This window comes from Ursus americanus, chromosome X (assembly GCF_024610735.1).
Source record: "Ursus americanus isolate L20-20 chromosome X, mUrsAme1.1.p, whole genome shotgun sequence".
Taxonomy (NCBI): Eukaryota; Metazoa; Chordata; class Mammalia; order Carnivora; family Ursidae; genus Ursus; species Ursus americanus.
The window spans coordinates 16080256-16094380 of record NC_142164.1 but is presented as its reverse complement, the minus strand read 5'-3'; the positions used below and the strand labels follow the sequence as shown (position 1 = coordinate 16094380).

The 14125-nt window shown below is 48.7% G+C and overlaps 1 protein-coding gene across 1 annotated transcript; it reads left to right on the top strand.

The window, feature by feature from the left end:
* The first annotated feature begins 369 nt into the window (after nucleotides 1-369).
* On the top strand, nucleotides 370-2158 carry LOC123787089 (small integral membrane protein 10-like protein 2A). The gene has a single exon (XM_045789546.2). The coding sequence runs from the start codon at nucleotides 574-576 to the stop codon at nucleotides 799-801; it is 228 nt and encodes a 75-aa protein (XP_045645502.1). The 5' UTR covers nucleotides 370-573; the 3' UTR covers nucleotides 802-2158.
* Nucleotides 2159-14125: the final 11967 nt, after the last annotated feature.

Genomic DNA, 14125 nt, shown 5'->3' with positions numbered 1-14125 from the left:
TGAATAGGTTTTGTGTGTTCATGCTAGCTCACAGTTGAGGATTGAAAAAATTCCTAAAGGGATTTGAGGCAGCAGGAAACGAGTTCACGCTTCTAAGCTTTTCAAGATCATGTTTACGAAGGAACTCTTCTAACGCTTTGTGCAAGTTTCGTTTTGCTTCCGTTAAAATTTAAAACATTAAAAAAAAAAAAAAAGGACCACCGGGAGGAGGAAGCTGGGTCTCCCGGGAAAGCCACGTGCCCCTCCCCCTCCCTCCCCTGCCTCCAGCCTTGGGTCCCCGCCTCCCCACCCCCACCCCCTCCCTTCCCAGTCCAGGGGCTCGCTATCTCCAGCGCCCCGCCCACTCCGAGGAAGCTCAGTGCCGCGGCCCCGGCGGAGCACCAGCGATTGCCGATCGCCGCGGCGGGGAAGGAAGACATCTGCGGTGCAGCGCGGCTGGCATCTGCGGCCGCCCAGTGGGCCCCCGGCGCCGGCTGTTCCCGCGCGCGTCTCTCGGTCCGTCCATCGGTGGGTCGGCGCAGCCGGCTGGAAGCCCTGGGCTCCCGGCACCGTCTGGGAGACGACGCCAGACCGATGGCGGCAGCGGCGGCGGCGGCGGCGGCGGTGGCGGCCCTGTCGGCCCTGGGGGTGCGGCTGTCGCGCTCGGCGGCGACCCGTGGCTCCTACGGCGCCTTCTGCAAGGGGCTCACGCGCACGCTGATCACCTTTTTCGACCTGGCCTGGCGGCTGCGCACCAACTTCCCCTACTTCTACATGGTGGCCTCGGTGATGCTCAACGTCCGCCTGCAGGTACATATTTAGAGCAACTAACTTGGTGGCGTTCGGGGGTCCCCGAAGGTTGGCTGGCTTCCACCCCCTGGCTCGCCGGCTCGAGAGCACCGCGGCCGGTGGACTCGCACATGCAGACTCGCCGGGCTGCCTTTGCACTGCCTTGTCTCTCCACGGATATGCGCGGCTAGAAATCAGCAGTTGCGGAAAGCCTACAGGAGAACCAAAAAAGCCGAGGATCGAATGAAAAGGTGATTCTCTAGGAAATAGATACTTCAAGGAACAGGAGAGAACTTTAAACTCTGAAAATCCTCAGAAATACTTGAGACGTTCTTGCAGCCATAAATCACAAACCAGCCCGAACGTGAGGAAGCGCCGGTGGTCTCGGGATGCCCGAAGGGGGAACACAAGAGGCAAGGTTACTAACGACCAAAAGGTGAGCCAACTGTACAGCCACGGTCCGATTGGAAAAGCAAATCTTCCAAATTCGAATAAGATGTGAACAGACTTGCAACTGAATAGAATGAATCCTAAGCCATTAGATGGACTGAGTTAGAAGCTGGAGGAAATTAATAACGTGATCTGGAAGGCACACATGACTTCATCCCCAAGGCCAAGTCAGCGGCGAACAGAAACTGCAGGGGAAGACGAACATTTCGAACTGTACGAGGAAAGCAGGCTTCGAATAGGAAGCAACCTCAGACGTGGCCGGGTTTTGAACAGCTGCCAGGAGCGGGAGAGAGGGAATCAGCTTGAACACTGATGGGCACGTGCAGCGCTCGCTGCGGCTCAGCTCTTCAGTGAACCGTATTTGAATAATCATTCCGATGGAAATAGAAGTGAAGGTTTTGCGTTTTTAGACCAAATCTGTCAGCTAAGCAGGGAAGACTTCATGACGGTGATAGAACCGGATGGGAAGGTTAGCCGCTTGGACAGTGCACAGCCCAGGCAACAACTGGGCAGGCAGAGAGGAGGAAAGCAGGAAGTGAAGAAGGAAGTCCAGATTCTGTCCCTAGTTGAAAGAATAAGGCAGGTTTAGGGACCGTATTATTAAAGCCAGCAAGGTAGCCAACAGGAGATTTAAAAATAGTGATTCAGCCATAGTGAGGGGGGAGGGGGCTGCTGGGACAGCGGGAAGTCAAAATCCCTCACTTTATCAAGTCAAAAAGTAGTAATAAAAGCCTATTCTTAAGGAAGAAAGGAGGTAACCACCAAACAGACAGGTGTAAACGTTTTTGCCTCTGATTTGGGGAACTGAGTTGAGCAGGATGGGTGGGGATTTACTACTTTTTCATTATATACCTTTTTTTTCACTATCAGATTTTTTGAAAACTATGTAAGTATTGCTTTGATTAAAAATTAAAACTTATTAAAAACTGAATTGACTGCAGTTAGACGGAAATTTGGGGGAGGGGGAGCTGGGGACCAGCACAAAAGGCCAGGGAGACTCTGCCTTCCTGTCTTTCCACAGTAGTGTATGTGTATCCTAGAATGTTCCTGAATGATCCCACGCAATACGATGTCCTTGCTTTCCAGGCAAAGCTTAGACCCCAAGGAAAAGCTTTAAAAATGAAAATGGCCAGTCATCTTCAGGTAGCCCAGGGCTTCCTCACTCTCTGAAACTGTGTGAGCAAATTTCTGCAGTAATGTAATTAAGTTTTTTTTTTTTAAAAAGATGTATTTTCTAAAACTTGCAGTTTTTCAGAACTGTTTTCCAGGTTTGTTGAGGTATAAGTGACATATAACATTGTGTAAATGTAAGCTGCCCAGTGTGTTGGTTTAACACTTTTCCAGGGCGATGTGATTGCCCTGCCTCAGCTGACCTCTCTGTCACATCACTTAACTACTGTTTTTCGTGGTGAAAACATTCAAGATTCCTCTCTTAGCAACTTTCAAATATGTGATAGAGTATTAACTACGATCACAATGCTGTGTCTTAAATCCCTCAAGTTTACTCATCTTCTAACTGGGAGTTTGTACTCTTGGACCAACATCTCTTCGCTGCCCCCACCCCCCACCCCCTGGTGACCATCATCCTGCTGTGTTTCTGTGGGTTCGGCCTTCTTCGATTCATGTGTAAGTGAGATCAGACAGAACGTTGATGGACACCTCGACGAGTGCCTCAAGATGTGTAGACGAGGTGTTTACATTTTAGTATCGGTCATAATAGTGAGCCAGTGGAATAAACTCAATGTCCCACATGAGCGTGGGGGCGAAGGGCAGGCCGCCCCAAGATGGGTCACTTTGGCATGAACAGGACTTTGAGTCAAAGGCAGTCAGAACCCAGCAGATGCTGGAAAAGCTCTTTACCTCCCCCTCAACTGCCTGCCTGTACCAGGATGAGAGCTTGAAACAGATTCCTCTTTTTTTTAAGATTTTATTTATTTATTTGAGAGAGACAGAGTGAGAGAGAGCTTAAGAGTGGGGGGGGCAGAGGGAGAAGCAGACTCCCCTCTGAGCAGGGAGCCCGATGTGGGGCTCCATCCCAGGACCCCGGGATCATGACCTGAGCTGAAGGCAGATGCTTCACCCACTGAGCCCCCAGGCTCCCCAAGAGATTCCTCTTTACATAAAAAATTTATTTGCATACCAGGGCGACCTTTGTTTTCCAAACATCTCTCCCCCTTCCTGCTAATGGTCTTTCTCCCCTTTTATTTTCAGACCCTACCCCTCTCCTTAGTTCCTATAAGCCTCGTGTTTGCCTCTCTGTTTCTGCAGTCTGTCTGTGTGATTCCCCATAGGTCTGCTATTAAATTTCTTTTTCTGTTAATCTATCTCACGTCAATTTGAGTCATCCTCCCTCAAGGAGGACCTTGAAGGGCAAAGGAACTTCCTCCCCAACCGTAGGAGCTTGGTTAAAAAAAAAATAGCACAACTAGATAATGGGAGTACCGCGTAGCCATTAAAAATAAGGAATTCTATTTTCTCAAAGTGGAACGAGTCTAAGAGATGGGAAGCCACCTCACAAATGGGTTGTGATTGAGCCGGAGGGGGACACACACACACACACACACACACACACGCGTATACGTGTATATACATTCACACACTCCACTTAGTGACGGAGAAATAAGAATACTTCAAAACAGGGCTCCTGGATGGCTCGGTTGCTTGGGCGTCTGCCTTCGGCTCAGGTCATGATCTCAGGGTCCTGGGATGGAGCCCCACATTGGGCTCCCTGCACAGCGGGAAGGCTGCTTCTCCCTCTCCGCCTGCCCCATCCTTGTGCTCTCTCTCCCTCTGTGTCTCTCTCAAACAAACAAATGGAATCTTTAAAAAAAAATACGTGGAAATGTTATTGTACCCTTACGATAAGCCGTGGGGCGTTCTAAGCACTTTACATACATTGTCTCATTTAATCCTGGCAACGACCCAGACATAGGGGCTGTTATTACCCACAGTTTTCAGGAGAGGAGACAAGCCCAGAGAAGTACAGTGGCACAGTGATGAAATATTCCAAACAATATTATTCTTACTAATAAGAGACATTCATTGTGATGATTAGTTTCTTATCATGTTTTTATTACTTAAATTGTGAGACCTTACATTTTTGGTCTAAGAGTCACTATCCAGAGGATGCCACAGATGCTGGAATTTGGGGATAGCTGAGCTAGGCCCTCGATTCCTGGAAGCTCCATCTAGCACCACTGGGGTCACCCAACAGAGAGTCAGATGGAACTCAGCCACTTACGGGGGATTTGAATTCTAACCAAGGAAACTCATTTTAATGAAATACTAAAAGCATTCTTTATAGCAAACACTCCAAGAAAAGCAAATTGGTTTCAATGTGGAAATTGTAACTAATTAAACGCCACTTTCTTCTCAGAAAACCCATCTCCTTGCCCGTGAACAAAGATCAAATACACACATTTCTAAACAGTTAGTTTAAAAATTTTAACCTGCAAAGAGCACAAGGCTTTTGGTTTTGTGTTTCACTTCTCCAGTCATTTCCCCTAATTCACCGCAGGGATAATTTCTCTCACCCCACAGCCAAAAAAACAAGACACAAAAAAACAAAACAAAACAAAAACACCAAAAAACAAACAAACAAACAAACAAACAAAAAACACAAAAGACAGCCCGTGTAACTACAGCACCTCAGATTAACCCGTTCTCTTCCACACTCCCCTGACCTTCGAGAACTGAGAATCTCCGACAACTTTCACAATGACTTGCTGTAGTCACAGTTCTCTTGAGCACGGCTAACACTACCCTAGAGCAAGAGAAGATATCCTTTAACTCACACTCTCCTATGCAATCCTCCGAAAGCACCAGACGGAGAGGACCTCCTCTCGTCCATGCTGAGTATTTTCTACGTTGACTCTATCATTTCCCCCTTGCAGGGCCTCTCCTGATATGACCAACGGTCTGACTTGACAGGCACAGAAGCAGATTCCAGACCCGGGATTCCCTCAGCCTGGCCTTCTGTCGTGACCCTTGACCCCCTTTCCTCGGACACGGTTCCGTGACTGCCTTCAGACTCAGACTGGTTCTGGTCACCTGAATGACCCCTGGCATTGACACGCTTCTCCAGCAACTCAAAGAGATTCTCTAGAATCCTTGTCCCCAGGGTAGGGGTGGAGGTGGTGGGAGACGTGTTAACATTGTCTTTTAAGACCTGACCTAGCAGGGGCGCCTGGGTGGCACAGTCGTTAAGCATCTGCCTTCGGCTCCGGGCCTGATCCCGGCGTTCTGGGATCGAGCCCCACATCAGGCTTCTCCGCTAGGAGCCTGCTTCTTCCTCTCCCACTCCCCCTGCTTGTGTTCCCTCTCTCGCTGGCTGTCTCTCTCTGTCAAATAAATAAATAAAATCTTTAAAAAAAAAAAAAGACATGACCTAGCAGAAGTCCACCTTTGGGTGTTTCTCCTGCAAATCTGAGAGCTTCACTTCAGATCCCTTCTGAAAACGCCTTGAGAACCTGGAGGTCAGTCTCATCAGCCCAATTTCGTTGAACCAAAGAATCTTTTCTGGGCAAGGTAACCAAAGTCTTCAAAGGTGACAGCTCTCAGACAAGCAAGGATATCCAGTATTCCGCAACTGTACTGGATGTTAACATCTTTCCGTCACCTGCATTTCTACCCCCAATACTGCTGTGGCCTGGAGTAGTGAATCCTGGTGATTTTCGGCAGTTCCCAAAAGGTGGGGATGTTAAGTAGACAGAAAAGTAATGTAGAGAGTAATAACCTTGTACACCTTAAATTCCTAGCAGATACGAACATCCTTCTTCCATTCTTAGGATTCTAAAAAATGCTCCCTCCTGGCATAACTTAATTACTCGACGTACAACCCAGAACTATGCATACAAACATTGCTAGCTATCCTAGTTGGAGGTGAGGTGTTGGGGCCTCTGCGTATAGTTCAAGTTCTCCCAGTGATGACCCTTATTCCTCGAGCTCAGCCATTATCCCAACTTGATACTGACATTCTGCAATACCACGACCTACATGGTGAATTCATCACCACCACGTTATCCTCTTTGCCATGCTAAAGAAGAGGTGAGAGAATTGAAAAAGCAAGCAAACCATCAGCAGGGAAACACAGGTAGAGGGTACAGCCCTGATTTCTGCAAAAGCCGCGAGGTGGTCCTGTCACTTAAGATTTCTCTAGCAACTCCACGTTCTTTTTGCCTTTCCTGCTGGGGACGCTCACGTCTCTATTCCTGAAGAGTCTGAGCCCTTGACGGTCCTCTGTAGGGTTGCAATGCTCTGTCGTGTGCCCCCTCGGGCTTGTACTTGAAGAAGGCGCCTTAGGGGATCTCCTGTGTGTCTCGTCCGTATTCCTGCTTGTCCTCATTCTATAGCATGAACACTGCGATCACCTGTTCTGAGTGACTCCAGGAGCTAAGAGTGGCTTCCTATTCAGTGGACACGGTTTCAGACCATACTGGATGTGTTTCTTCTAGGGAACTAAAACCTCTAAACCAGCACAGTAGCAGGAACGAGAAGTAAAACTGTTGCAGATGGGTCAGGGGCAATGATAAGAAGCACTTCCTTGATTCCCACCCCCTCGTTCCCAGGCTCGCCAATCTTGGCAGTGGGAGAAACGGCACTATATATTGGTTGCTGGTTCGTATTTATAACATCTAGCAGTCTCTGCCGTGATTCTCCTATTAAGTCTTGCCACAGGCTCCATATAGCATCCCGATCTACTCCAAACGTTTGGGGCTACCGTTGCATCTGCCAGATGATAAAGGCCAAGGTGCAGACTTACAGCATGGCAGACGAGCCCAGCTGGAGAGCCTGCGTTAGCTGCGGGTCCGCGTTAGCCTGTGTGCGGTAGGGCTAGCATCGCCGGTGTGCAAGTCTTGGATGGTGGCAAAAAATTTCTGCATCAGGATTAGCTATCATGTTTTATTTCCTCTGTTGATAAAGGAGAGGGGGCCCTAAGTGATGTCATTTGCCCCTCCTTATCCTATCGCCCCTCCTCCGGGAGCCAGGGAGCCTATGCGTCAGTAGATAGGAGGCAGACGCTGGTCTCCGGCTGCGGATTTCTGAAGTCAGGAGGCATGCTGGGGCAGCCCGTACCTGCAGGATGAGGAGGAAGAAAAGCGTGGGGGCAGCCTCCCACTGCACGCCCCTCGGCAACCCTCAGAGGGTGCAGAAGGTAACCTCGGTGCCTTCTGTGACACCATGTGTCGCAGCGCGGAGCTTAGAGGAACCGATAGAACCTCAGGAGGGCCCTGGCAGCTACCGGCCTGCTAAGGAACACTCCCCCTGCCCCCGATGGACAGGGGATTGGGGACTTGGTCTGGTGGGTTTCAAAGGGCACCCCAGGGCGCCCGGCTGGCTCAGTTGGTAGAGCGTGCAACTCTTAATCTCAGGGTTGTGAGTTCGAGCTCACATCAATAAATAAATAAATAAATAAATAGGCGCTCAGATGTCCCCCCCCCTGAGGGGTTCTCAGCCACAGTGGGGGACGGGGGACACACCCAGAGGCTGAACATTAACAACAGAACAGAAGGTACAGACTCTAAGCCATGTGTGGAATTTGCCCGATGCCACGTCTACCCAGATCACTGATCGAATCATCCCAGAAGAGGGGCTCAGGGTCTCACCGGGCCTGCTGAGTGGCAGACTCAGGGAAGAACTCCGTTTTCTCCTCAACGCCATCAGAACCCCCCCCCTCTACTCTGTGGTAGGTACTCCTGCAAGGGGGTTCTGGTCTCTTGGCACTAGCATGGCTGGAAAGGTACTTTACGATTCACCTCTGAAAGGTTCGGGGCGGTCCTGCTCCCAGTTGCCAGCTGCCAAGGTCAATGGGCAGAGGTGCTTTCGGGGCAAGGCCAAGGGGAAGGTTCACAAGGGTTAGAGCAAATTTCTCGCTCAGGTTCACCCAACTGTCTCCCCATACCAAGGACTCTGGGTCTATGTCATCAACTCATGCCTGGGGACTGTACGAGAGCTATTCCTCTAGCTGTTAGGCTGGTATGGTGACTCAAGTGCTTGATGCCTCTCTTGGCCTGACTTAAGAATCTCTCCGGTTATACAGATCAACTAAGGCCTTGGTGGATTGTCTATAGATTTCATTCCTGGGGACTCCAAGCTTAATTACCCATAGTCAGAGATCTCTGTATGTGGGGTAGTCCGTTCAGGCTGCCATGACCATATACCACAGCCTGCACAGCTGAAGAAGCAGACATTTAGTTTCTCCCAGTTTTGGAGACTGAAGTCCAAGATCAAGGTGCCAGCAGACTTGGTTTCTGGGGAGGCCTGTCTTTCTGTTGGAGGAAATGAAGGCAGGCCGCCCCAAGATGGGCCACTCTGGTGTGAAATTATTTTGAGCTGAAGGCAGCTGAGACTCTGTGGGCTCAAGAGAAATTTTTGCCCCTCCTTTAACTACATAGAAGAATCTAAATTGGGGGTCTTTCCCAGAATAAGGGTTATCACCAGAGATAAATTTTATCTGAGCGATCCATCTGGATAGCAGGCCAAACATCTAATTACCAATATCTGCTCTTCTTCTCACCCCATGAAGTGCATTCCTTTCCTCTGAAGTCCCAGACCCCTACCCTCTTCTGTTTAGTTCAGGATGACACATAGACTTCATTTTGCCTGACTGTCTTTGGAATTTCCATGTCTATGTGGATTCCCTGTAGGTATGCTATTACATTCGATTTTCTCCTGTCAATCTGTCTCTTATTAATTTGATTCTTAATCCATCTAGAGGGACCCTTGAAGGAGACGGAAATTCTTTCTCCCCAACACCATCTGATAGATGGCTGCCTTCTCACTGTGTCCTTACGTGACTTTTTTTTTTATGTGTGTGTAGAGAGAGATCTCTGGTGTCTCTTCCTCTTCTTATAAGGACACCAGTCCTACAGGATTAGGGCCCCACCCTTATGACTTCATTTAAGCTTAATTACCTCCTTGAAGTCCCTATCTCCAAGTACAGTCACCTTGGGACTTAGGGCTTCAACATGTGAATTTAGGGGGTTGGGGGAGACACGATTCAGTGCATGACAGCATGGTGGAACACTCCCAGATGTCTGTTATGGTAACAATACCCACCTTTCTGCTGATGTTAACTGCCACCACCTAGACTCTATTCCTGGCTCTGTCCAACACGCTACAAACCAGACGGCGTGATTTAATGGCACCTACTTTTCACCGGCATCCTCGTCTAGAGAGAACAGCTAGCCAAAGTGCTTTTGAAAGTGTCTGATGCTTCACTCATCCACTAGTTTCTTGAGGCAAAGGTTACAGGACAGACACTTAAATGTCTTTGGAAGTTTAGGGAGTGAATGGGTGGTTGTTCATGGGACCCAACACAGTATTCTCAGGTTCAGAAATTTTGAATCTCTTCCCCTACCTTATGCCAGGGGGTTCCAGCCCCTCAGTGCCTTATAGCACAGGGTAGCACGTGGTCCAGGTTTGCATTAGACCACCCAGAAACAGAATCACAGCCTACTACTTGAGCCCAACACAGTGAATAAAATTCATGAATGTCTATCACTCATTCTGCATTTAACTCTGTTCCTTGACCAACCCTGCATCTCACTTCTGACCCCTGGAGAGTGTGCCTTAAGTCAATCCAGAAGGATGACAGAATCTTTGGGTGGTGGATATTATATTGTCCATGAGGTGTTGTCTCCCCCTCCGCACACAAACACAGAATAGACAGCAATTACTGGCTCCCGTCATGATTAAATGACCATTGAACCCTTCTCGGTGGATTTGGAACAACCCCACCTTCACAGTATAAGCGTATTATCTTCGCTACTTGGGGAGGAAGGAGGGTTACAAGCAGTTGACTTCAATATTTATTGCCCTCCACAATGACCAGTGCAAGCTGATCATGATTCTACCATTCCCTTAGTCAGCAAATGGTAAAACAACAACAACAACAAACAAACCACTGATCCAGTCTCGAGCAGTGAAATGTGACAAGTGCGCTAGGGTGCCTCCGAGAAAGGTCTCTCTCCTAAGAAGTAAATACACAGAGGCGTGGTCCTTTCTTCCCTGTGGACACTGTTAGGTCTGGATATGACCCCTAGGAACTGTTGTAGCCATCTTGCCAAGAGCCGGACAATAACGAAGCCCCATCCTGGAGGACGGCAGGTCCGAGGGAATCACAAAGAACTCGAGCTGGAGCTCTGTGTCCGGAGCTTGCTGTATTTCTGGACTTCTTCCCCAATGTCACTAACAAAGGGGAAGCTCTTACTGAGTGTGTAACAGGTGCTTGCAATGCACACGTGCATTTGCCGTGTCTGTGTGTGAGATGCTGTATCTTGCCCAACATAAATTATTTGAGTCGCTGAAGTCAACACCATCATTCAAACTGTCACTGATGCATTGAAGGAATTCAATGAAAATAAATCAGACAGCGAAAGTGGGGCTGAGGGAAGGGAGGTGACTTGCTCAAGGTCACTTTGGAAGTTAGTAGCAGCTAGAAGACTAGAACCCTGGTATTGGCCTGGGAGAGTCTGAAACGCTCCAGATAGCCTCGGATTCTAATGAAGACCAGTAGGGATGAGAGAAAAGGTTCTTGAAATAACTGGATTTCAAAAGGCATCTCTCCAAATGGTTCTTCATGAGATAGATTTTTCCAAGTATTCCTTCTCAAAGAATATATGGACTGGCCAGGGGACTTAGGAAAAGCAGTTGTCTTGGCTTGACACATCTCGGTGCCTGTCAGTCAAGACTCACGAGAGGGTGCTGTGGGCAGGGTAGTTGGCTTCATGGCCATGAGAGGCTCCATGGGAAAGGGACTGCTGCCCCCTCCCGTCTCCCTTCCCTGACTAGACATCATTTTCCCTCAGCTCTCCTCTTCCCAGGCTGGGAACCCGGCCTGTGAGGCAGAACCAGAAACAGCCCAGGAGTTCCCTGGTCCAAGGCAACGTAGCATGACAGACACTCCTTTGACTAAACCGTTGGATGTCCACACTCAAATTGATCCAGTTCCAACCTTTCCGCCGGCGCAAGCACAGCCTAAACCAAGAAACAGACTGCCATCTAGAGGTCACTTATGTCAGAGGAAAAAGGGCTCACACATTGTCCACTGTGCTCACACTTCGGCAAGTCCTTTCCTATTGGGACCTAAATTTCCTTGCCTGTAAAATAAGGGTGTGGGCCTAGATCAGTGGTTCCCAAAGTCATCTCCACGAAGCGCATATGCCTTTAGGGGTTCGTAATTAGGGATGCTCATCAGAATTTTCTGTGAGCTTTGAAAATATATATGTGCCCATGCTTTCCCCCTAAATATTCTGGCTCACTGAGCATGGAGCGGAGTCAGAGCCTGGACATATGTGCAAAACGAAAACAAAAAACGGGCGCCTGGGTAGCTCAGTGCGTTAGGCATCTGCGTTCGGCTCAGATCATGAGCCCAGGGTCCTGGGATCGAGCCCCACATTGGGCTTCCGGCTCAGCAGGGGAACCTGCTTCTCCCTCTCTCTCTGCTCTCTCTTGCTCACTCTCTCTTTCAAATAAATTAATTAAATATTTTTGAAAAACAAAAGCAAAAAACATTTCACAGGTGCTTCCAAAGTACTCCCATGTTAGAGATCTGTGGTGTAGGTGGTGACAGGTGCTTCTCCAACAATCTAACCAGGTTTCCCTTACCCCTGCACTCTGGAAACCTCTAATATTCGAATGTACGTTGTGGATTTCCAATAGGTGTTAATAGTATTCAGCTTTCTCAAAGGTGTTTGACCACAAAACACAGAACTAATAGTTCAGACACACCAGCGTTTCTCAGATCATGGTAAGGAAAGCCATAGATTGGTCACCTTGGGCTGCCAAAACAAAATACTGTAGACTGGGGGGCTTAAGCAACAGAAATGTACTTCTCACAGTTCTGGAGGCTGGAAGTCCAAGATCAAGGCGCCGGCCAAATCAGTCCCTGGTGAGAACTCTCTTCCTGGCTGGTAGATGACTGTTTTCTAGCTATGTCCTCCATGGCTTTTCCTCAATGTGTGTGGGCAGACAGAGAGAAAGAGAGAGAGAGAGAGAGAGAGGTATCTCTCTCTTCGCCTTCTCATAGGAACACCAATCCTTTGGGATTAGGATTCTACCCTCATGACTTCACTTAACCTTAATTCCCTCCTAAAAGCCTTATCTCCAAATATAATCATGTTGGGGGTAGGGCTTCCACACATGAAATTGGGGGTCACAAGTCAGGCTATAGTACTGGGAGGTATCCAAGCCACTCTGGGTCTACCTCTTAAGACTCTGAGTGAACTATTTTCTTTTGATGAACCACTGTTCATGGTATTAAGGAATTTCCTATGGGAAGATAGCATAAACTGACCCCACAGGGGTGTATTTTCAAAGTGTTCTGATTGCCTCTGATGAGAGATCTTGCCACAGAACACAGTATTACTGCGGTGACCAACAGGAAACAATATTCCCAGCCTGCTCACAATGCTAGTCCATGCCGCATTCTCACTTCTAACGTAGCTGGAGCCACGCCATGGCTTATTCATCATCGCAAAGCCAAAAGGTTTACTGATCCCAGACAGTGGTCTGAAACGCGGTTCCTGCATCTGAACTTTGTACAACATTCAAGTTGTGGCCTAGGTATTTATTTTCTCTTCCACTCTCCTAGAAGTAGACAGGAGATTCCCTTTATTTTTTTCTTCCTTTTCGGGTACGAAGAGGGAAGGCTGAGTTGAAATTCCAACTCCTTGCGAACTCACGGATGGCTCCTTTACGCCCGGTTTTTGATTCAATGTTCACCATGATTAGATTAGAAGGGATTCATACACCATCAGTAAGCTCATCTCCCACACACAGGCATTGTCCTTATATATTAGCTCACGTCCTCTGATGAGTCTACGTTCTGTTTTTAAGACTGTGTTTTAGGTATTGGCTCGTGTTTCCATACACAGACTGTGGTAGATTGATCACAAAGGCCACAGCAATTCCTCCCAGCCCTTTGTTCTGGGATTTTGCCCCCCCTTCCATCAGGAAGTGGAGTCTATTTCTCCACCCTCTTGAACCTGGGCTGCCCTGTGACTTGCTTGACCTACAGAAGGCGGTGGAAGGGACTTGCTAACTGGATCTGACCCAAGGACCAATGGCTCTTGGCCCTGTGCTCTGCAGGGCCCCCATACTGCTGGCAGCTGGGCAGTGACTCAAGTTTTCCAGGAGGGCAGAGAGAAGACCTTGAACCCCATCTTTATATAAACAGTCCACAAGCGCTCCCCAAGGTGGCGAGGTGCAGAGCTAGGGCTGGGCTCTCTCCAATACATTCTCCAGACGGCCTATTGACATTTTCTGGATTCTTGCTCTCTGGCAAAGCTGTCCTGCTGGTTTACTCTCACCAGAACTCCATTTTACAAACGCATGCGTGAGTGGGCAGGGCTGAGAGGAAGGAACGAGTAGGTATGGTCAACCCAGGCTCCACCCTGCCTGAAACCCGGCCTTGACCCTCACATCCCAGGAGAGGCAGCCCTACCCATCTTGGCCCACAGGACCTGGACGGCTCTGTTTTGTGGCCTCATACTCAGGGTCATGTCCCACTGAGGCCTCGTGGTCTACCACCAATAGCTACGTACACATCTTCTAGATGCCACTGTGACATCCCAACGACAAGAAGAAAACATGTTCCAAATGAAAACGACTAAGGAAAAAATGAATACACCGAATGCATTGACAAGGTAGGACTGTGGCCCTGTTTTCTTTCTCGCACAACTCCTGTCCTTGCCTTTACTGTGAAGTTAAACTGCTGATGAGAGTGTTAATTAGCCCAACAAATGAGGACCTGCTTGGCCATAGCTATCGAAGCTACACATAAGCCTCCCCTGCGACCTAGCAACTGTACCTCCGAGTTCTCGACCTTGACCTCGCAGAAATATGTACAGCTGTTCAGGAAAAGCTGTGCGCGAGAACTGACTTTGTAGAGCAAGGGAAGAAGCAG